We start from the raw sequence: 23,073 nt of genomic DNA on the forward strand, positions 1-23,073 counted from the left end.
TGATCGTGTGTGTGTGGGGGGAATGTGTGAGACGGGTGAGCGTGTGGGGGAGAATGTGAGAGACGTGTGAGCATGTGGGGGGATGTGTGAGAGTGGGGGGGGGGGAAATGTGTGAGCGTGTGTGGGGGAATATGTGAGACGTGTGAGCGCGTGTGAGAAAGGGAATGTGGGAGTGTGTGTGTGAGAAAGGGAATGTGGGGGAGTGTGTGTGTGGGACTGTTTTTGTTGCTGTTCACAAGTTTTAATTTTGGTTTAAGAAGTTGCAATTAAAGTAGTTTTTATAATTGCCAAGTTTTGTAGTATTAATCTATTTAAAACTACTAGCTCCCGAATAACCACATATTTACAGACAAGTTGTCACTTTAATGTGCAAAGTTGAGGACTCTTTTATTTCTAAGGACTGCAGCATTTTGCTCAGCACTTTCATTGCTTGGCATGGAGAAAAGCAGTGATAAAGTCCCTCCAACTGCATTTACAATATTGCTGCACTCCAAACTTAAAAAAACATTTCTTCACTAATGTTACGATTCTGACATTTTCTGGCATTTTTCTATTTCCTACATGACAAATATGTGCCCACTAAATGTGATTGGCAGTTATTGCCAAATTAGCAGTTAAATGCCGTGATGCCGTGATGCCATGGCTTATGGCACCTATATTGTGACTACCAAGTGCTTAACAATAGAATTTGCAATTAAAGACAGAAGAAATTTTCATCCCCATTATGTTAGGTTCTCAGCACTCAGCCCACTGCATTATCTATTTTTCCAGAACATAAAACAGATATGGAGCGAAGAGTTTGAATTGATTTAAGTAAGCACATTTTAAGAAGCATTGCGCAGGTCAAGGACACAGCCTGAGTGAGAGAGATACAGACCGAGTGAGAATTTGGTAATTTGGTGCGTGAGGTAACCAGGAAAGGTAAGTGGTTCATCTAATTTTGCTGTTTTTCAGTTAAAAGTGCAGTGTAGATTAGTGTCTGATTGGCTGAAGCTGCCCCCACCCTAATTGCTGAGAGGCAGTTATCTGGCAGTCACCTGAGGCCTGTTAAGGGGCACAAAGGTACACATTGTATTCTTCTCTTTGAAGTTTTAGTGTGAGTCATCCTGAAGTCTGTATAAAAGACAGACAGAAAGCGCACATTGGTAAGCATTGCGCAGGTCAAGGAGACACAGCCTGAGTGAGAGAGATACAGACCGAGTGAGAATTTGGTAATTTGGTGCAGTGAGGTAACCAGGAAAGGTAAGTGGTTCATCTAATTTTGCTGTTTTTCAGTTAAAAGTGCAGTGTAGATTAGTGTCTGATTGGCTGAAGCTGCCCCCACCCTAATTGCTGAGAGGCAGTTATCTGGCAGTCACCTGAGGCCTGTTAAGGGGCACAAAGGTACACATTGTATTCTTCTCTTTGAAGTTTTAGTCTGAGTAATCCTAAAGTCTGTATAAAAGACAGACAGAAAGCGCACATTAGTAAGCATTGCGCAGGTCAAGGACACACAGCCTGAGTGAGAGAGATACAGACCGAGTGAGAATTTGGCAATTTGGTGCAGTGAGGTAATTCGGTGAAGAGTGGGAGAAGGTGCTTTTTCCCTACTGTTTGTTCTCTCTCTTTCTTCGGGCCTAATTTCGGGAGCCGTTCGGAGGAGGAGGAGCAGTCTCTGTGAGTATAAAAACCTAACGGAAACTCCCTGTTTTCCAGTTTTCCCCCCAAAAGTGACGTCAGAGGGAAGCTGTGATCTGAGTGGTTGATAGCAAATCTGCCCCAAATTTTTTTAAAAACACAGCTAAACTCATAAACTTAAATTAAACTAATTAATTAATTAGTGATGGCTGGTCAGGTGATGTGCTTGAGCTGCTTGATGTGGGAGCTGGCAGATCCCATTGCGAGCTGCAGCGACCACATCGGCAGTAAGTGTTGGCTGCTCGAAGAGCACCGGCTCAGAGTTGATGAGCTGGAGTCTGAGCTTCAAACACTGAGGCACATCCGGGAGGGGGAGACTTACCTGGACACTGTGTTTCAGGAGGCAGTCACACCTGTCAGAGTAAGTAGTTTAAATCCTGCCAGTGGCCAGGGACAGCAGGGTGTGACTGCAAGTCAGGCAGGTAAAGGGAACCAGCAGTCAGGAACTCAGGAGCCTCAGCCCTTGACTCTGTCCAACAGGTATGAGGCACTTGCTCCCTGTGTGGATGGCGAACAGGGCTGCAGGAAGGATGAGTCAGCTGACCAAGGCACCATGGTTCAGCAGGCCATTCAAGGGGAGGGAGTAAATAGGCAAGTTGTAGTTGTAGGGGATTCTATTATCAGGGGGATAGATAGTATCCTTTGTGAGCAGGATAAAGAGTCCCGCATGGTATGTTGCCTGCCTGGTGCTAGGGTGCGGGACATCTCTGACCAGCTTGAAAGGATACTGGAGAGGGAGGGGGAGGATCCAGTTGTTGTGGTCCATGTCGGTACCAACAACATAGGCAAGTCTAGGAAAGAGGACCTGTTTAGAGATTATAAAGAGCTAGGATTCAAATTAAAAAACAGGTCCTCAAGGGTCATAATCTCCGGATTACTGCCCGAGCCACGTGCAAATTGGCATAGGGAGGCAAGAATAAGGGAAGTTAACACGTGGCTGAAAGAGTGGTGTGGGAAAGAGGGGTTCCTTTTCATGGGACACTGGCATCAGTTTTGGGACAGGGGGGGACCTATACCGTTGGGATGGTCTCCACCTGAACCGAGCTGGGACCAGTGTTCTGGCGAAAAGAATAAATAGGGTGGTCAATAGGACTTTAAACTAAAGATTGGGGGGGAAGGGAAAGTCAGGGAACCAAGAGGTGAAGTAATCAGTGGGAAGCGTAGCTGCTTAGGAATACAAAAAAGCACAAAAAGACAAAACTCAGGAGAGGTTATGATAGTCCCCATACCACAAAATATGACACAGTGTATGGAAAGGCTCAGTAAACCAAGGTCCACCACACTAAGAAAACAAAAAGGGATGGTCAATAGAGAATTAAAGGTGCTATATTTAAATGCGCGCAGTGTACGGAACAAGGTACAGGGACTGAGCTTGTGGCCCAGATTGTGACTGGCAGGTATGATGTGGTAGGCATCACAGAGACATGGTTGCAGGGGGTTCAGGACTAGCATTTAAACATCCAGGGATTCACAACCTATCGAAAAGACAGGGAGGTGGGCAGAGGGGGCGGGGTTGCCTTGTTAATTAGGAATGAAATTAAATCAATAGCACTAAATGACATAGGGTCAGATGATGTGGAGTCTGTGTGGGTAGAGTTGAGGAACCACAAAGGCAAAAAAACCATAATGGGAGTTATGTACAGGCCTCCTAACAGTGGTCAGGACCGGGGGCACAAAATGCACCACGAAATAGAAAGTGCATGCCAGAAAGGCAAGGTCACAGTGATCATGGAGGACTTCAATATGCAGGTGGACTGGGTAAATAATGCTGCCAGTGGACCCAAGGAAAGGGAATTCATTGAATGTTTACAGGAGGGCTTTTTGGAGCAGCTTGTGATGGAGCCCTCGAGGGAACAGGCCATTCTGGACATAGTGTTATGTAATGAGCCAGACTTGATTAAAGATCTTAAAGTAAGGGAGCACTTAGGAGGCAGTGATCATAATATGGTAGAATTCAATCTCCAATTTGAAAGAAAGAAGGTAGAATCAGATGTAAAGGTGTTACAGTTAAATAAAGGTAACTACAGGGGCATGAGGGAGGAACTGATGAAAATCGACTGGGAGCAGAGTCTAGTGGGAAAGACAGTAGAACAGCAATGGCAGGAGTTTCTTGGAGTAATTGAGGACACAGTGCAGAGGTTCATCCCAAAGAAAAGAAAGGTTATCAGAGGGGGGATTAGGCAGTCATGGCTGACAAAGGAAGTTAGGGAATGCATCAAAGCAAAAGAGAAAGCCTATAATGTGGCAAAGAGTAGTGGGAAGTCAGAAGATTGGGAAGGCTACAAAAACAAACAGAGGATAACAAAGAGAGAAATAAGGAAAGAGAGGATCAAATATTAAGGTAGGCTAGCCAGTAACATTAGGAATGATAGTAAAAGTTTATTTAAATACATTAAAAACAAACGGGAGGCAAAAGTTGACATTGGGCCGCTCCAAAATGACGCTGGTAATTTTGTGATGGGAGACAAGGAAATAGCTGAGGAACTAAATAAGTACCTTGCGTCAGTCTTCACAGTAGAAGACATGAGTAATATCCCACCAATTCCGGAGAGTCAGGGGGCAGAGTTGAATATGGTAGCCATCACAAAGGAGAAAGTGCTAGAGAAACTAAGAGGTCTAAAAATTGATAAATCTCCGGGCCCAGATGGACTACATCCTAGAGTTCTAAAGGAGATAGCTGAAGAAATAGTGGAGGCGTTAGTTATGATCTTTCAAAAGTCACTGGAGTCCGGGAAAGTCCCAGAGGATTGGAAAATCGCTGTTGTAACCCCCCTGTTCAAGAAGGGAACAAGGAAAAAGATGGAAAATTATAGGCCAATTAGCCTAACCTCGGTTGTTGGCAAGATTCTAGAATCCATTGTTAAGGATGAGATTTCTAAATTCTTGGAAGTGCAGGGTCAGATTAGGACAAGTCAGCATGGATTTAGTAAGGGGAGGTCGTGCCTGACAAACCTGTTAGAGTTCTTTGAAGAGATAACAAATAGGTTAGACCAAGGAGAGCCAATGGATGTTATCTATCTTGACTTCCAAAAGACCTTTGATAAGGTGCCTCACGGGAGACTGCTGAGTAAAATAAGGGCCCATGGTATTCGAGGCAAGGTACTAACATGGATTGACGATTGGCTGTCAGGCAGAAGGCAGAGAGTTGGGATAAAAGGTTCTTTTTCGGAATGGCAACCGGTGACGAGTGGTGTCCCGCAGGGTTCAGTGTTGGGGCCACAGCTGTTCTCTTTATATATTAACGATCTAGATGACGGGACTGGGGGCATTCTGGCTAAGTTTGCCGATGATACAAAGATAGGTGGAGGGGCAGGTAGTATGGAGGAGGTGGGGAGGCTGCAGAAAGATTTAGACAGTTTAGGAGAGTGGTCCAAGAAATGGCTGATGAAATTCAACGTGGGCAAGTGCGAGGTCTTGCACTTTGGAAAAAAGAATAGAGGCATGGACTATTTTCTAAACGGTGACAAAATTCATAATGCTGAAGTGCAAAGGGACTTGGGAGTCCTAGTCCAGGATTCTCTAAAGGTAAACTTGCAGGTTGAGTCCGTAATTAAGAAAGCAAATGCAATGTTGTCATTCATCTCAAGAGGCTTGGAATATAAAAGCAGGGATGTACTTCTGAAGCTTTATAAAGCATTGTTAGGCCCCATTTAGAATACTGTGAGCAATTTTGGGCCCCACACCTCAGGAAGGACATACTGGCACTGGAGCGGGTCCAGCGGAGATTCACACGGATGATCCCAGGAATGGTAGGCCTAACATACGATGAACGTCTGAGGATCCTGGGATTATATTCATTGGAGTTTAGGAGGTTGAGGGGAGATCTAATAGAAACTTACAAGATAATGAATGGCTTAGATAGGGTGGATGTAGGGAAGTTGTTTCCATTAGCAGGGGAGACTAGGACCCGGGGGCACAGCCTTAGAATAAAAGGGAGTCACTTTAGAACAGAGATTCTAACTTGACAGTAACTTTGAAATTTAAAAAAAGTATTAAAAAAAAAAAAAAAAGACAAATTTTAATTTTAATTAATTGACGCAATGTCAGTTAGAGGGGTGCTGTGCTCTGACTGTGAGATGTGGCAGGTCCGGGAGGCTTCCAGTGTCCCGGATGGCTTCATCTGCAGAAAGTGCACCCAACTGCAGCTCCTCACAGACCGCATGGTTCGGTTGGAGCAGCAATTGGATGCACTTAGGAGCATGCAGGTGGCGGAAAGCGTCATAGATCGCAGTTATGTAAGTGTGGTCACACCCAAGGTGCAGGCAGAGAAATGGGTGACCACCAGAAAGGGCAGGCAGTCAGTGCAGGAATCCCCTGTGGTTGTCCCCCTCTCGAACAGATATACCCCTTTGGATACTGTCGGGGGGGATAGCCTATCAGGGGAAAACAGCAGCAGCCAGAGCAGTGGCACCACGGCTGGCTCTGATGTTCAGAAGGGAGGGTCAAAGCGCAGAAGAGTAATAGTTATAGGGGACTCTATAGTCAGGGGCACAGATAGGCGCTTCTGTGGACGTGAAAGAGACTCCAGGATGGTATGTTGCCTCCCTGGTGCCAGGGTCCAGGATGTCTCCGAACGGGTAGAGGGAATCCTGAAGGGGGAGGGCAAACAGGCAGAGGTCGTTGTACATATTGGTACTAACGACATAGGCAGGAAGGGGCATGAGGTCCTGCAGCAGGAGTTCAGGGAGCTAGGCAGAAAGTTAAAAGACAGGACCTCGAGGGTTGTAATCTCGGGATTACTCCCTGTGCCACGTGCCAGTGAGGCTAGAAATAGGAAGATAGAGCAGACAAACACGTGGCTAAACAGCTGGTGTAGGAGGGAGGGTTTCTGTTATCTGGACCACTGGGAGCTCTTCCGGGGCAGGTGTGACCTGTATAAGATGGACGGGTTGCATCTAAACCGGAGAGGCATAAATATCCTGGCCGCGAGGTTTGCTAGTGTCACACGGGAGGGTTTAAACTAGTATGGCAGGGGGGTGGGCACGGGAGCAATAGGTCAGAAGGTGAGAGCATTGAGGGAGAACTAGGGAATAGGGACAGTGTGGCTCTGAGGCAGCGCAGACGGGGAGAAGTTGCTGAACACAGCGGGTCTGGTGGCCTGAAGTGCATATGTTTTAATGCAAGGAGCATTACGGGTAAGGCAGATGAACTTAGAGCTTGGATTACTACTTGGAACTATGATGTTGTTGCCATTACAGAGACCTGGTTGAGGGAAGGGCAGGATTGGCAGCTAAACGTTCCAGGATTTAGATGTTTCAGGCGGGATAGAGGGGGATGTAAAAGGGGAGGCGGAGTTGCGCTACTTGTTCAGGAGAGTATCACAGCTATACAGCGAGAGGACACCTCAGAGGGCAGTGAGGCTATATGGGTAGAGATCAGGAATAAGAAGGGTGCAGTCACAATGTTGGGGGTATACTACAGGCCTCCCAACAGCCAGCGGGAGATAGAGGAGCAGATAGGTAGACAGATTTTGGAAAAGAGTAAAAACAACAGGGTTGTGGTGATGGGAGACTTCAACTTCCCCAATATTGACTGGGACTCACTTAGTGCCAGGGGCTTAGACGGGGCAGAGTTTGTAAGGAGCATCCAGGAGGGCTTCTTAAAACAATATGTAAACAGTCCAACTAGGGAAGGGGCGGTACTGGACCTGGTATTGGGGAATGAGCCCGGCCAGGTGGTAGATGTTTCAGTAGGGGAGCATTTCGGTAACAGTGACCACAATTCAGTAAGTTTTAAAGTACTGGTGGACAAGGATAGGAGTGGTCCGAGGATGAATGTGCTAAATTGGGGGAAGGCTAATTATAACAATATTAGGCGGGAACTGAAGAACATAGATTGGGGGCGGATGTTTGAGGGCAAATCAACATCTGACATGTGGGAGGCTTTCAAGTGTCAGTTGAAAGGAATACAGGACAGGCATGTTCCTGTGAGGAAGAAAGATAAATACGGCAATTTTCGGGAACCTTGGATGACGAGTGATATTGTAGGCCTCGTCAAAAAGAAAAAGGAGGCATTTGTCAGGGCTAAAAGGCTGGGAACAGACGAAGCCTGTGTGGCATATAAGGAAAGTAGGAAGGAACTTAAGCAAGGAGTCAGGAGGGCTAGAAGGGGTCATGAAAAGGCATTGGCAAATAGGGTTAAGGAAAATCCCAAGGCTTTTTACACTTACATAAAAAGTAAGAGGGTAGCCAGGGAAAGGGTTGGCCCACTGAAGGATAGGCAAGGGAATCTATGTGTGGAGCCAGAGGAAATGGGCGAGGTACTAAATGAATACTTTGCATCAGTATTCACCAAAGAGAAGGAATTGGTAGATGTTGAGTCTGGAGAAGGGGGTGTAGATAGCCTGGGTCACATTGTGATCCAAAAAGACGAGGTGTTGGGTGTCTTAAAAAATATTAAGGTAGATAAGTCCCCAGGGCCGGATGGGATCTACCCCAGAATACTGAAGGAGGCTGGAGAGGAAATTGCTGAGGCCTTGACAGAAATCTTTGGATCCTCGCTGTCTTCAGGGGATGTCCCGGAGGACTGGAGAATAGCCAATGTTGTTCCTCTGTTTAAGAAGGGTGGCAGGGATAATCCCGGGAACTACAGGCCGGTGAGCCTTACTTCAGTGGTAGGGAAATTACTGGAGAGAATTCTTCGAGACAGGATCTACTCCCATTTGGAAGCAAATGGACGTATTAGTGAGAGGCAGCACGGTTTTGTGAAGGGGAGGTCGTGTCTCACTAACTTGATAGAGTTTTTCGAGGAGGTCACTAAGATGATTGATGCAGGTAGGGCAGTAGATGTTGTCTATATGGACTTCAGTAAGGCCTTTGACAAGGTCCCTCATGGTAGACTGGTACAAAAGGTGAAGTCACACGGGATCAGGGGTGAACTGGCAAGGTGGATACAGAACTGGCTAGGCCATAGAAGGCAGAGGGTAGCAATGGAGGGATGCTTTTCTAATTGGAGGGCTGTGACCAGTGGTGTTCCACAGGGATCAGTGCTGGGACCTTTGCTCTTTGTAGTATATATAAATGATTTGGAGGAAAATGTAACTGGTCTGATTAGTAAGTTTGCAGACGACACAAAGGTTGGTGGAATTGCGGATAGCGATGAGGACTGTCTGAGGATACAGCAGGATTTAGATTGTCTGGAGACTTGGGCGGAGAGATGGCAGATGGAGTTTAACCTGGACAAATGTGAGGTAATGCATTTTGGAAGGGCTAATGCAGGTAGGGAATATACAGTGAATGGTAGAACCCTCAAGAGTATTGAAAGTCAAAGAGATCTAGGAGTACAGGTCCACAGATCACTGAAAGGGGCTACACAGGTGGAGAAGGTAGTCAAGAAGGCATACGGCATGCTTGCCTTCATTGGCCGGGGCATTGAGTATAAGAATTGGCAAGTCATGTTGCAGCTGTATAGAACCTTAGTTAGGCCACACTTGGAGTATAGTGTTCAATTCTGGTCGCCACACTACCAGAAGGATGTGGAGGCTTTAGAGAGGGTGCAGAAGAGATTTACCAGAATGTTGCCTGGTATGGAGGGCATAAGCTATGAGGAGCGATTGAATAAACTCGGTTTGTTCTCACTGGAACGAAGGAGGTTGAGGGGCGACCTGATAGAGGTATACAAAATTATGAGGGGCATAGACAGAGTGGATAGTCAGAGGCTTTTCCCCAGGGTAGAGGGGTCAATTACTAGGGGGCATAGGTTTAAGGTGAGAGGGGCAAAGTTTAGAGTAGATGTACGAGGCAAGTTTTTTACGCAGAGGGTAGTGGGTGCCTGGAACTCACTACCGGAGGAGGTAGTGGAGGCAGGGACGATAGGGACATTTAAGGGGCATCTTGACAAATATATGAATAGGATGGGAATAGAAGGATACGGACCCAGGAAGTGTAGAAGATTGTAGTTTAGTCGGGCAGTATGGTCGGCACGGGCTTGGAGGGCCGAAGGGCCTGTTCCTGTGCTGTACATTTCTTTGTTCTTTGTTCTTTGTTCTTTGAGATGAGGAGAAATTTCTTCAGCCAGAGAGTGGTGGGTCTGTGGAATTCATTGCCACAGAGGGCGGTGGAGGCCGGGACGTTGAGTGTCTTTAAGACAGAAGTTGATAAATTCTTGATTTCTCGAGGAATTAAGGACTATGGAGAGAGGGCGGGTAAATGGAGTTGAAATCAGCCATGATTGAATGGCGGAGTGGACTCGATGGGCCGAATGGCCTTACTTCCGCTCCTATGTCTTATGGTCTTATGGTCTAATGAAGTTATTTGTCTGCTCTTTTTATAGTTTGCATTTCTGCATGTTTTAGTCCTAAAACTGGAATTTGTTCTATTCTTTTAGTGGAATCTAGTCAAAAGACCTCGTTTAGTGACATTCCAAAGCTAAATGAAGATCTCCTTGCAGTCCAGAAGGACCTTACCAATATAGACACTGGAGACCGAGGGATTAGCAAAATATGGACCAACATCACAGAGCTGAATAAGCAAGTAAGCAAAGGAGATCTTATAATTCATCAGTGTACCATATTGCAGAATGGAGAAAAAACAGGCTGGAAGAATTTAACTGTTGAACAAGAACAATATTCAATTATATGAACAAGGAAAGTGTGGGAAGTCTGAAATAAAAACAAGATACTGGAAGTGCTCAGCAGGTCAGGCATTATCTGTGAAGAGTGAAAAGTTTAACTGTTTCTGGTCGGTCCCCTGAACTGCTATGATGAAAGGGTCATCAATCTGAAATATTCGCACAGTTTCTTTCTCCACAGATATTGCCTGACTAGCTGAGTGTAATCTACGCTACTTTATTTCAATTATATGGAACTTTATTCAATACATTACTCACTAACCATGTGGCTAATTGGATTTAATAGGAAATCAAAAGGAGTTATAGATATTATTGTGCATGTAATCTCAATACCTTTTTTTTGCATGCTTTATGCATATGTACTTTTTGTCCATTTATTCGTGAAATGGAAGGGTGAAAAGTAGAAAATGCAAGTATTTTTGATTAATATGAGAGATTTGGTTACTGTATGGTGATAGATAGTAAGTAAATATGCACAAGTGAAATTCATTTACCTGTGTTGTGAGAGTATGAGATGCCTTTTTTAAATTAGTGAACGGGATTGAAATAGTTTCACCATAACCACCTCTACTAAGTCAATTTCTATTGGACAACACTGATATGGAAAAATTTAAGCAAGATGTTTATATAGATGCATCGAATGTTGTTACACATTTCTAAATTATATTTAAAGAAATCAATCTTTTTATGTTTGAAAACTTTGCCAAGATTCTGCTATGTCTGCTTTTATTTAAGTCAAAAAATTTTAGTTCATAACCTATTTAAATTATCATGGTATATTTGTTACAGACTGTCTTTTTTTTGGTACATTTTGGTTTCTGAAGGTGACTGCTGAAGAAAACCAAATATGATGTTTGTGATTTGTATTCCTATATTCTGACTCACAACATAAATAGAATGATGGTGGCACTGAACCGATTCTTAATGTGCTAAACAGTTTAGGACAGTTAAATAAGCTAGTGTGCTGTTGTGCTATATTATGAAATTCTGTGAAGACACTATTGCTAATATGATCTAAAAAATCAGCCCATAGGATAATTAGGTGTACTGTATTTCAAGATTAGTATTGGAATTGCATGTATTGGAATTCTCTTGAATTTTGATAGGTAATAAATGGAGTAAGAATACAAATAATTTAACGTTGGATGTGTTCAAAATCGCCAATCTTTTTGAATTTCTCCAATCAACTTTCCAGTTACAGTTTTGCAGCACAGTAGCACAGTGGTTGGCACTGTTGCTTCACAGCGCCAGGGACCTGAGTTCGATTCCCGGCTTGGGTCACTGTCTGTCCCCGTGTCTGCGTGGGTTTCCTCCGGGTGCTCCAATTTCCTCCCATAAGTCCCGAAAGACTTGCTTGTTAGATGAATTGGACATTCTGAATTTTCCCTCGGTGTACCTGAGCAGCCACCGGAGTGTGGCGACGAGGGGATTTTCACAGTAACTTCATTAGTGTTGATGAAAACCTACTTGTGACACTAATAAAGATAATTATAATGCTTTTAAAGCTGAAAGGGTTGTAAATTCAGCATTTTCTGTTTAAAAGAATATACCAGAAAGCAGATTTGATTTCAATGTTTAAACACTCTGGCATCTTAAAAGTTATTGAAAAAAAAATCTAACTCTTAATTCAACATTTGAAATTTTCCAGTATCTGATCTCCTGCAAAGAATTTTCTCCATTTCAAAATGATTTTTGGGATCTGGTGGCTCAAAAATACAATAAGAAAATAAGTGTTTGCAAAATGGGATTTATCAATGAACATCTCTATACTATTAAAAATAGTAAGTGGAGGGATGTAGAGGGTGCTTGGGGTAAATGCATAAGAGCCCAGAATCTGGAGCGGGCTTATGGATTGTAGCTAATCACGATTAGCAAGGTGAGGCTATGAAAAGACGTGGCGCAGAATAAGGAAGCACACCATTTATGTAAGTTAGTTGGTTTTTTCTCCTGCTGTTTCACTTTGACATCCACTGGTACATGGACTTTCTCTGCCAAAGATAGCAATAGATAAGTTAACCAGTTGTGTGTGCGTGTCAGCCCAATTATCAAATTACTTATTTAATCCATTTAATAACTGCTATATAGAAAATATTGGCAGAAATCTTTATTGCTGTAATTTTCAGGAAATTCATCACAACAGGAAAATCGTGAAGTAATTGGTTAAAATTAATATAGTTCAATTTATAACTGCAGTAAAATTATTCATGAGATTCACCCTTATTTTCATAAAGATCTGGCATCGAGTACTGTCAATTGCTGGATCCGTCCAAGCACTTGCCCTGTGCAGGTTGCCAACATATGAAATATCATGCCTCTCAATGGAAAAGGATCATGGGATAGCAATAAGCTAGGAAACCAAATAACCAAAATGAATTGAAATAACATCCTTCTGGCAAGTCTTCAAAATGTAACAATCCAAGGTGAAGAAATAAAAATGGAATGCTGGAGGGGATGCAATATTTGGTTCGCTCTTTTGGCAAAGTGAATGTTCAATGATCCTTTTAAAAATAAGAACAGCTGATACAATTACCTTGTTTGACCTTAATTTGCAGGTTTTACTGTGCTAGTTTCAAACATCAAAACCCCAGATAGTACAGGGTAATAGATCCTCTGGCTGAACTCTTCCTCTTCTAACTTTCCATGTTGCCTATTTTTACAATTGCAGTATGTCCAAATCAAATACTTAATCTGTTTTCAATCATTTTAAATTCAACTGCTTAAACAGGAAGCAAAGACAATGGTCTGAATTTTGTTGTAATATTAATAGAGAGACTATCAACATTTGCCATTTTTATATGGTTTATCTGACATCAACATGCAGACACTAGAAGTTAAATGTAGAAATCCAGCAATTGCAGCCACTTGTTCTGTTCCTCCACAGGGTGTGCTGTTGCAATCCTCAAATCAACAGCATGAGCTTGGTGCATTGCATATTAGTTCACAAAGGCCCTTTTGGAGAAGGAAATCTGCCATCATTACCTGGTCTGGCCAACGTGTGACTCCGGACACACATTATTGTGGTTGATCCTTAACTGCTGTCTGAAATAGCCTCGCCAGCGACTCTGTTCAACGGCAATTAAGGATGGGCAACAAATACTGGCCTTCCCAGCGACGTGCACATCTCATGAAAGAATAAAAGTTCCACATTAAAATCTGATTGTGCTTTTAGGAGTGAGTTTTCAATAGCAAAATATGTGATGGTTACTGTGGAGCAACCTTGTGGAACCTGTAAAATTTATTTTTTAAATGTGGAGTTTTATTTCCTCAGAAGAAAATTAACATTGGCAATTTAAAAAGAAAATTCAAATCTCTTCTCACTCTTCCGCCATCCCATCTGTATTTTTAAATCTTTATTTCATTTTCTAGAGTTCTCACATGTCTTGGAAAAGCCACTTTTCTATGCCTGGAAAAGTCATGGAAATTTTCAAAAAAGCCCAAGTCATTGAAAAATTATGGAAATATATGAAGACAAGCATGAGACCTTCCAGGCTTTGGGTGGAATTCCAAACTTTCCATGTTTTTCCATTTTCCTGTAATTGTTTGCTTTGCTTCATATGTTCTGAATCCAGTACAAGTTTTGTTCTCCTGTCTGATCGCACTTGTTGCCACTGCTGATTGGCTGCTTTGGAAACTGCCAAAACAACAGTAGTCATTAGCTGAGTAGTTGGTGCCACATTTCCCCATCCTCCTCTTTTGCTTTCCTTCTTTGAGCAGAGGTGTGTTTGTTACTATCAGTAAGGATTACCTGGCAGAGGACTCGTGTACCTTGTACAAAGCGTGCACAGAAAACAAAGTAATGCAGAACAGGAAAAGTCTTTTTATTTTAGTAAAGGTGCAGGAACCTTGATTTGCCTTTCAAACTAATTTATGTTTCTTGCTTTAACCCTCATGGTTTGGACTCTGCCTTTCTCAATGAGATTCTTCGGTCTGGTTGATTGAAAAGCATTGTTATTTCTTGATCTAATCACACACCACCCATCCCCTGTAGAGCACTGAAACATATGCCCGACTAGGGGGAATCTTCACACCCATGTAAACTGGTCAATTGTCAGGAAGGTGATGGTGAGCACTATACTTTGCTGTTAAGTGTAAAATCTGGCCATTGATTCTGACACTAATCACTTACTTAACAAAAGTAAGACAGGCTTGGCTTGTATCTGTTGGACTTTCGAGTAATATGAGGGGATTTGGTTGTAACATGTAAGATCCTGAGGGATCTTGTCAGAGTGGATGTGGAGAGGATGTTCCCTCTTCTGGGAGAATCTAGAACTAGGGGGTCACTGTTTAAAATAAGGGAATGCCAATTTAAAATGGAGATGAGATGAATTTTTTCACTCGGAGGGTTGTGACTCTTTGGAACTCTCCACGAAAAGATTGTAGAATGCTAGGAAATAGAGGTACTTGTAAGTAAATTATTTGTATTGTAGGATATTAGAAATAAGGTATAGATTTAAGTGAGTTTAATGTAGTGTTTTTGTATAAGGAAGTTAGATTCATGCTAAACCATAGAATTCCTACAATGCATAAGGAGGTCATTCGGCCCATCAAGTCTGCACCAACCCTCAGAAAGAGCACCCTACCTAGGCCCACTCCCCCGCCCTATTCCTGTAACCCCACCTAACCTGCACATTGTTGGACACGAGGGGCAATTTAGCATGTCCAATCCACCTAATCTGCACAATTTTGGATTGTGGGAGGGAATCGGAGCACCAGGAGGAAAGCCACGCAGATATAGGGAGAACGTTCAAACTCCACACTCACCCAAGGCTGGATTTGAACACGGGCCCCTGCCGCTGAGGCAGCAGTGTTAACTACTGTGCCAAATTGCTGCAAAGCTGTTTGGCTATTTGGGGATTTTGGGTTCAGTTCAAACTGTCTGTATTGTGCTTAGGGAATTTAAGATGTGAAAATTAGGCATTAACTTGGAAAAAGTGAGCTGCTGCTTAGCAACCAAGGGCCACTTTTTAGGTTAGGAAGGTTTTTTGAGTTTAGTTTTAAACCAAATGTATAGCAGTCAGAATTAGAAAGCTAGAGAGGGAACAGCTCTCTCAAATCTGTTAGAAAAATAGCCATACCGTGGTGTAATAGGTAAGAAAGCTCATCCAGAAGCTAATTTCACAGAATTTACAGTGCAGAAGGAGGCCATTCGGCCCATCAAGTCTGCACCGGCTCTTGGAAAGAGCACCCTACCCTATCAACACCTCCACCTCCCTACCCTGCAACAAGGTCAATACCTCCACCCTATCCCCATAACCCAGTAACCCCACCCAACACTAAGGGCAATTTTGGACACTTCATGGCCAAACCACCTAACCCGCACGTCTTTGGACTGTGGGAGGAAACCGGAGAACCCGGAGGAAACCCACGCACACACTGGAAGGATGTGCAGACTCCGCACAGACAGTGACCCAAGCCAGAATTGAACCTGGGACCCTGGAGCTGTGAAGCAATTGTGCTATCCACAATGCTACCGTGCTAGCCAGTTTGTTCTAGAAACTAAAGGACAGTTCGTTCTAGAAACTAGAGAATGAAGAGAAGTTTCCAGGAAGACTGAATTAAAAAGAAACCAAGAGGAACTGCCATTGGAACAGGGTACTGTTCATTGAAGTTAAAGTCAGAGCTGAAAAGTGCAGACCTAGTGGAGTTAGCTCGTGAAAAGCCAGTGATACCTGAAGCACTCCTAAGGTTGGTGATACTTTACAGTCTGTGAAATAAAAGGGTGAAGCAATTAGTGGCTGGGTCCCTGAGAGATTGTTTGAAAGCTCCTGGCACTTTAGAATGGAATAGAATCACTTCTGTGCAGACAAAGAAATACTGAAAGGAGAAATGGAAAACCTGGAGGCAGGTCCTTGCTGCAAAATAGCTGAGGGAAAGTATTGTTTGAAAGAAAATTCTAAGGCATGTCTCTTTGAAAGTGGAGCTTGGAAATATTCAGTTGGAAGCTGGATTTCAGTGAGATAACTTGACTCTCAAAATAATAGTCATCTGGAGGGGAGGTGGGATTTACAGACAATCCATCTGCCACTTGGTTTCTGTGTGGGGTGTTGTCTGACCACAGTAAGCCTGTTGGGTTACAAGGACTGTGTTTACTGAGAACAGTATAGCATAAGATATATTTTGTAACCTGTGTTATTCTTAAAACCTGTGCACATTTGGGAAGATAAATGGGAGTGAAGCAGTATTGTATCATAGCCAAACTTTTCATGTCAAGTAGATTTTAAAATATTGTTTAAAACTAATTGCCCCCTCCCCCGTGATTCTGTTCCTCCATGTTTTCTTTAAAAAAAGCAACAGTTACTGTCTTTTGAGCCAGGCTTCCATTCTGGGACCTTCTTGTCCAGTTGTCACACCAACTGGCATCGTAACAGGAAGCCAAGTCTTTGAATATTTTTACAGCAGAGCTGGATAGATTATTGGCAAGAAAGGTTGTGATAGGTTATCAAGCTTAGGCGGAGTGCAGATTTGAGGTTACTATCAGATCAGCTATGATGTTAAATGGTGCAGCAGGCTTGAATGGCTGAATTGCCTGCTCCGCTTCCTGTTTGTATGTTACAGTTCACTCTGGAGGGGTTTGAGTTGCTGTGGCAGCATGCACTTTTATGTGTATATTGTAGTCTGGTGCTATGGATAATGGTAGTAGAGGCTCTTGTCACATGGCTGACCAAGAATCTCACTTGCTCTTCCTGTCTGCCACTGGCGTATGGTGGATGGAGTAATACTCAACCTGAGTGGCTGTGTTATGAAGACATCTTTCTTGGCCATCGAGTCCTAAGGTGGAATTCAAACCCAGAATTTCTGGCTCAGAGATAGGGATGCCATTGTGCCACAATACCTCCTTTCGAGGAGTGCATCTTGATATGCGAGGCAATCATGGTACCTTTTTTGGATACTGCTTAGTTTTAGACTTCAAGTCTATGCAAGACCGACTTCTTAACTTAATTTTTACTCCATTCTTAACTATGACCCGTTGTATTTAATAGTTAAAGCCTCACTTAGTGAAAGTTGTTATTTTCACTCATTCTCATGCATTGCCAAATGGGCTGTCAGTTATGTGTTTTTTTAAACTTTAGATTTCTGACAAAAGTGATGTTGGGATTTTATAATGGATGATATATTAAGGAGTCTAGACAATCTTACGGGCCAGGGTTTAAAGAACCCCAAAGTGTATCATGGAGTTCACCTGACCCACAACTTTTAATAGATTGCGGTATAGGGAGCACACGGCCCACTCTACAGGTGTGGTACAGCAGAAATGGAAAAGTATTTTGTAAAGCGAAACAATGTTTATTCTATGAACTCAAGTTAACCTTTTTAAAACATACAGTGAACATCTTAGCAACCATTAATTCAAATACAACCCCCAAAGAATACAACACCAAGTAATCCTTTAATCTTTCCTTTTAACATCCATAAGAGATAAAACACCTTGTACCAGAAGTACATCAGGTTAAAGTCACAACTGTTATTAGTTTTAAATCATCAGGATCGATTTACAGTCTTTAGGTTACCGAGAGAGACTCTAATACACCTTCTGGTTGTGACTGCAGCTATCCAGCTCTGAAAACGAAACTAAAACACACCCTGCAGCAAACAGCCGAAAACGAAAGTAAAAAACTGACAGACAGCCCAGCTCCACCTACTCTCTGACATCACTGCAGTAATAAGCACCCATTTCTTAAAGGTACTCTCACAACAGATACTTTTATACCCACCCATTTATAATTACCCATTTCTTAAAGGTACTCTCACATGACACCTCCTGCAAGAAAAAAAAATTAACCATCAACATCAAGATGGCTTCATTTTTCACCTTTTCACCATCCTTTAAGAAATGCACACAGTAAATATACTTTATCGTTAAAAAAACCCACACGCAAACAGGTATAATAATATAGTCCATTTTTTTTCGTCGTTCTTCCTCCAACTGAAATCCTTCTCGATTGACAGTCTCTTTGAACAAGAAGGTTATTGCACGATCCGTCCATTTCTCTACGCCTCGGCATTTCTCTTTAAAGTCAGATACTTTAGTTCAATCTGATCACAGAGTCCCTTGTAATTCTCCAATACATGAGCATTGGTTATCACAGCTTTCAGGCAGTCAAATGCATGTTGAAACTCTGCTGTCCACTGAAACTTTCGACATTTCTTCAGCAAGTCCATCAGTGGAGCAACCACCTACAAAACCTTTGCACAAATGTTCAATCAAATCCACTCATGCCAAGAAATGCATTATTTCCCTTCGTCTTGAGGGTATCGGAAACTCCTCAATAACTGTTGTCTTCACATCCCGTGTGACCATTCAACCCTGTCCATTTGGCTAGGTTTATCACCAAACCTGCCTCCTGAAGTCGATCAAATAACTCCATCAGATGTTTTAAATGTTCTTTCCATGACTGGCTGAAAATTACCAGATCGTCGATGAATATCGCACAATTGGGTAATCCTGAAACGACTTTGTTAGTTAACCGTTGAAATGTGGCTGGGGCGTTTTTCATGCGAAATGGTGTAACTTTGAATTGGTACACACCATCTGGAGTCACAAAAGCTGAAATCTCCTTCGCCCTTTCGGATAAAGGTACCTGCCAGTAACCTTTAAGTAAATCCAGTTTGAAAATAAAAGCTGCTTGTCCCACTTTCTCAATGCAATCCTGCAAATGTGGGATAGGATAAGAGGTCCGTTCTTGTAACTGCATTAACCTTTCTATAGTCCACACACAACCGTTGCGTACCGTCTGGTTTTGCTACCATCACTATGGGTGAGCTCCATTGGCTGCAACCCACTTCAATTATGCCATTTTTAAGCATACTCTCAATCTCTTTGTTAACCTGTGCCAATTTTAAGGGGTTAAGTCTATATGGATGTTGTTTGATTGGAACAGCATTTCCCACATCTACATCATGTATAGCCATTTTAGTACTTCCCAATTTATCTCCACAAATATGCCCATGTGATATCAATAACTCTTTCAGGTTAGTTTGTTTTTCCTCTGGAAGGTAACTCAACAATTTATCCCAATTTTTAAGAACATCTTCATTTTCCAATTTTAATTTGAGGTATGTCAAATTCACAGTCATCTGGATTTGGTTTGTCACTTTGAGTTAGAATCATTAAAACCTCCTTTTTCTCTCCTTCCCTTTCAAAGTACCTTTTAAGCATATTCACATGACGCACTCGGTGAGTTTTCCTTCTATCTGGCGTTTTTGCCACATAGTTCACCTCACTTAATTTCCTTTCAATCTGATAAGGTTCACAAAACCTTGCTTTTAAAGATTCACCTACCACTGGTAACAACACTAAAACGTTATCTCCACTGGCAAAACTGCGAACTTTGGATTTCTTGTCCGCTACCCATTTCATCACATTTTATGCAACTTTTAAATGTTATCTAGCCAATTCACCTCTATTTAATCGTTCTCTAAAATTTAGCGCGAAATCCAATAATGTAATATCCGATGTCTCACTCACCAATTTTTCCTTAATCAATTTAAGTGGTCCTCTTGCCTCATGACCAAAAGTTAGTTCAAAAGGACTGAATTTGGTTGACTCATTAGGTGCATCCCTAATTGCAAACAGTACGAATGGAATTCCTTTATCCCAATCCTCTGGATAATCTTGACAATAAGCCCTCAACATTGTCTTTAATGTCTGATGCAATTTTCTCACGCTCCCTGCAATTCTGGATGGTACGCAGTTGATTTAAATTATTCTATTCCTAAGCTATCCATAACTTCTTAGAATAACCTTGAGGTAAAATTTGATCCTTGATCCGATTGTATTTCTGTAGGTAGTCCATATCTAGTAAAGAATTTTAAGTAACTCCTCCACAATCTTTTTAGCTGTAATATTACGTACTGGAATGACCTCTGGAAACCTAGTAGATACATCCATTATAATTGATTCCCATTTTTGTTTTAGGAAGCGGTCCTACGCAATCAATTAGGACCTTGTAAAAGGTACCTCAAATGCTTGAATGGGTATTAAGGGCGCTGGTTTTATCACTGCTTGAGGTTTCCCTATCACTTGATGTGTGACATGATTGACAAAAGTTAACTACATCTTTATGTAGTCCAGGCCAATAAAAATGTTTCTGGATTTCAGCTTGAGTTTTCCTTATTTCCAAATGACTTCCCACTGGTACCTCGTGTGCAACTCGCAACACCTCCTTTCTATACCCTACCGGCAATGCTACTTGATGAATTTCTGCCCACTGTTCATCCACCTGCATATGTAAAAATCTCCATTTTCTCATCAAGACATCACTTTTACGGTAATAACACTCTGGTATACACTCCGATTCCTCTTCCGTGTATGCTTTCTGATACATCCGTTTTATTTCTATATCTTTTTGTTGTAACTCCGCCAATTTTCCTGAACTAAAAATATCCGCCTCATCCTCCACCTGTTCTTGTTCTTTTTCAACCATCTGATCAAAAATCGTTTCTGATAATTGCACTTCATCTTCACTCTTTGATTTCTTGTCTTAACCTGTGACTTTGCGACCTTGTTACTACACAATCCGGAAAAATCCCAGGATATTCGTCCTTCAACATTTTAGTTGTCTGATTTTTCACTGGCTTATCAACAACAGTAGGCATCACTCCCACCTGCGATCCAGCTATATCGTTACCCAAGATAAACTGTATTCCTGGACAAGGTAGTTTCTCTATTACTCCTACTACCACTTCACCACTCTTCACTGGACTTTCCAACCTTAACTTATCTAATGGAACACTACTCCTCTCACCCTGAATTCCACATATTACCATCTTTTCTGGCAACATTCTTCCCAAACTACATAACTCCTCATCTCATACCATTAAAGATTGACTGTCTCCCGTATCTCTTAAAATTGTGACTTCTTTACCTGCTCCTCCTGATACACATGAGTAAACTTTACCCACACAAGTAAATTCTTTAAAGCGATCTGGCACCTTCTTATCAATCACCACTTGATCAGGCTGTACAATCTTTTGCACCTCCTTTGCTTCATTTGGGTTTTCTTTTACCACTTTAACAAACCCCACTGTTGTATCCTGTTTTACCACATCAGCCTTCCCAGTGCTTTTCTTCAACCATCAACACTGTGACTTTACATGGCCTAGTTTATTACAGTGAAACCATTTGAAACTTTTCATGTCTCTTCCACCCTCCTGGATTTTGAAAAAAATCTGAGGTGCACTCTCCTTATCTCCCATCAGATCACCTTTACCGTTACCACTTGAGTATTTCTCTTGTCCCCAGTTTCTATCCCTCACAGGCTGAAACTCGTGTCGGAAATCAAGCTTTGATTGATGAACTAATTCATAATCATCTGCGATTTCTGCTGCTTACCTCGCAGTTTTAACCCTCTGCTCATGAGTTCTCACTACATCAGGAATTGAATTTTTAAACTTCTCCAAAAATATAATTTCCCTGAGAGCTTCATACGTTTGGTCTATTTTCAAAGCCCTTATCCACCTATCTAAATTACCCTGTTTGAGCCTTTCAAACTCCATGCATGTTTGACCAAATGTTTTCCTTAAATTTCTAAACCTTCGTAAGCTTCAGACACTAGTTCATATGTGCCTAAGATGGATTTTTTCACCTCCTTCTACGTCTCAGATACCTCCTCCGGTAGTGATGCAAACACTTCACTAGCCCTACCTACAAGCTTTGTTTGAATCAGTAATACCCACATGTCCTGTGACCGTTTCATTTGCTCAGCTACCTTCTCAAATGAAGTGAAAAAGACTTCAACCTCCTTCTCGTCAAACCTCTGCAATGGTTGGACGTACTTAAATAGTTCCCCACCAAGCCTTCGACTATGATGTTCTTTCTCACTATCAACCAACTGTACGTTTCCATTTACGTCTGCCAATTTTAACTGACTGTCATGTTTCATGGCCATTTTCTGAAGTTCAAACTCTCTCTCTTTATCTTTTTCCCTGATCTGTATCTCCCTTTCTCTTTCTTTTTGTTCTGCAAGGGCTATTCTTTCTGTTTTCCTTCCTTCTCTCTTTTTCCTCTCTCTCTCTTTCGTATTTAAGCTGCTTTAATTCTTTCTCATGTTCCATTTGTTTAATTTGTAACTGAATTGTTGCCATTTCCAATGAGTCAAAATGTATCTCGGGCAACTTTAAATGCTTAGCCACCGCCATAATTACCTCATCTTTTTGCATTTTGTCAAGTCACTGCAATGTTTTTGCCAAATCTAACAGTCTGCTTTTAGTCTCTGTCCGAAAGGTACTGCATGTGACCGTCTCCACACCCAAGAACTTCAGAGCCTCTGAAAGAGCCATTGTCCACAACACACTCCCTACTTAAACTAAAATACCACACCTGAAAAGCAACCACAATATGCTCACCCCTCACTGTCTTTTAAGTACACAAAGCCAATCCAATAGATAGACTTTTAACCCCCTCAAGCCCCCAATTTGTTATGGGCCAGGGTTTAGAGAACCCCAAAGTGCATCATGGAGTTCACCTGACCCACAACTTTTAATAGATTGTGGTATGAGGAGCACACGGCTCACTCTACAGGTGTGGTATAGCAGAAATGGAAAAGTATTTTTTAAAGCAAAACAATGTTTATTCTATGAACTCAAGTTAACCTTTTTAAAACATACAGTGAACATCTTAGCAACCATTAATTCAAATACAACCTCAAAGAGTACAACACTAAGTGATTCTTTAATCTTTCCTTTTAACATCCATAAGACTTAAAACACCTTGTACCAGAAGCACATCAGGTTAAAGTCACTACTGTTATTAGTTTTAAATTACCAGGATTGATTTACAGTCTTTAGGTTACAGAGAGAGACTCTAATATGCCTTCTGGCTGTGACTGC

The 23,073-nt window shown here is 42.2% G+C and overlaps 1 protein-coding gene across 3 annotated transcripts in view; it reads left to right on the top strand.

Annotated features, from left to right (window-relative positions):
- The window catches only part of efcab14 (EF-hand calcium binding domain 14), a 140,167-nt gene that overhangs the window by 24,942 nt on the left and 92,152 nt on the right, over positions 1 to 23,073 (top strand). For all 3 annotated transcript variants that reach the window (XM_072511032.1, XM_072511030.1, XM_072511031.1), the window contains exon 3: positions 10,003 to 10,148. In XM_072511032.1, the coding sequence (XP_072367133.1) occupies positions 10,003 to 10,148 (146 nt within the window). The remainder of the gene's footprint in view (positions 1 to 10,002; positions 10,149 to 23,073) is intronic.

The sequence above is a fragment of the Scyliorhinus torazame genome, chromosome 7 (genome assembly GCF_047496885.1).
Source record: "Scyliorhinus torazame isolate Kashiwa2021f chromosome 7, sScyTor2.1, whole genome shotgun sequence".
NCBI classification, from domain to species: Eukaryota; Metazoa; Chordata; class Chondrichthyes; order Carcharhiniformes; family Scyliorhinidae; genus Scyliorhinus; species Scyliorhinus torazame.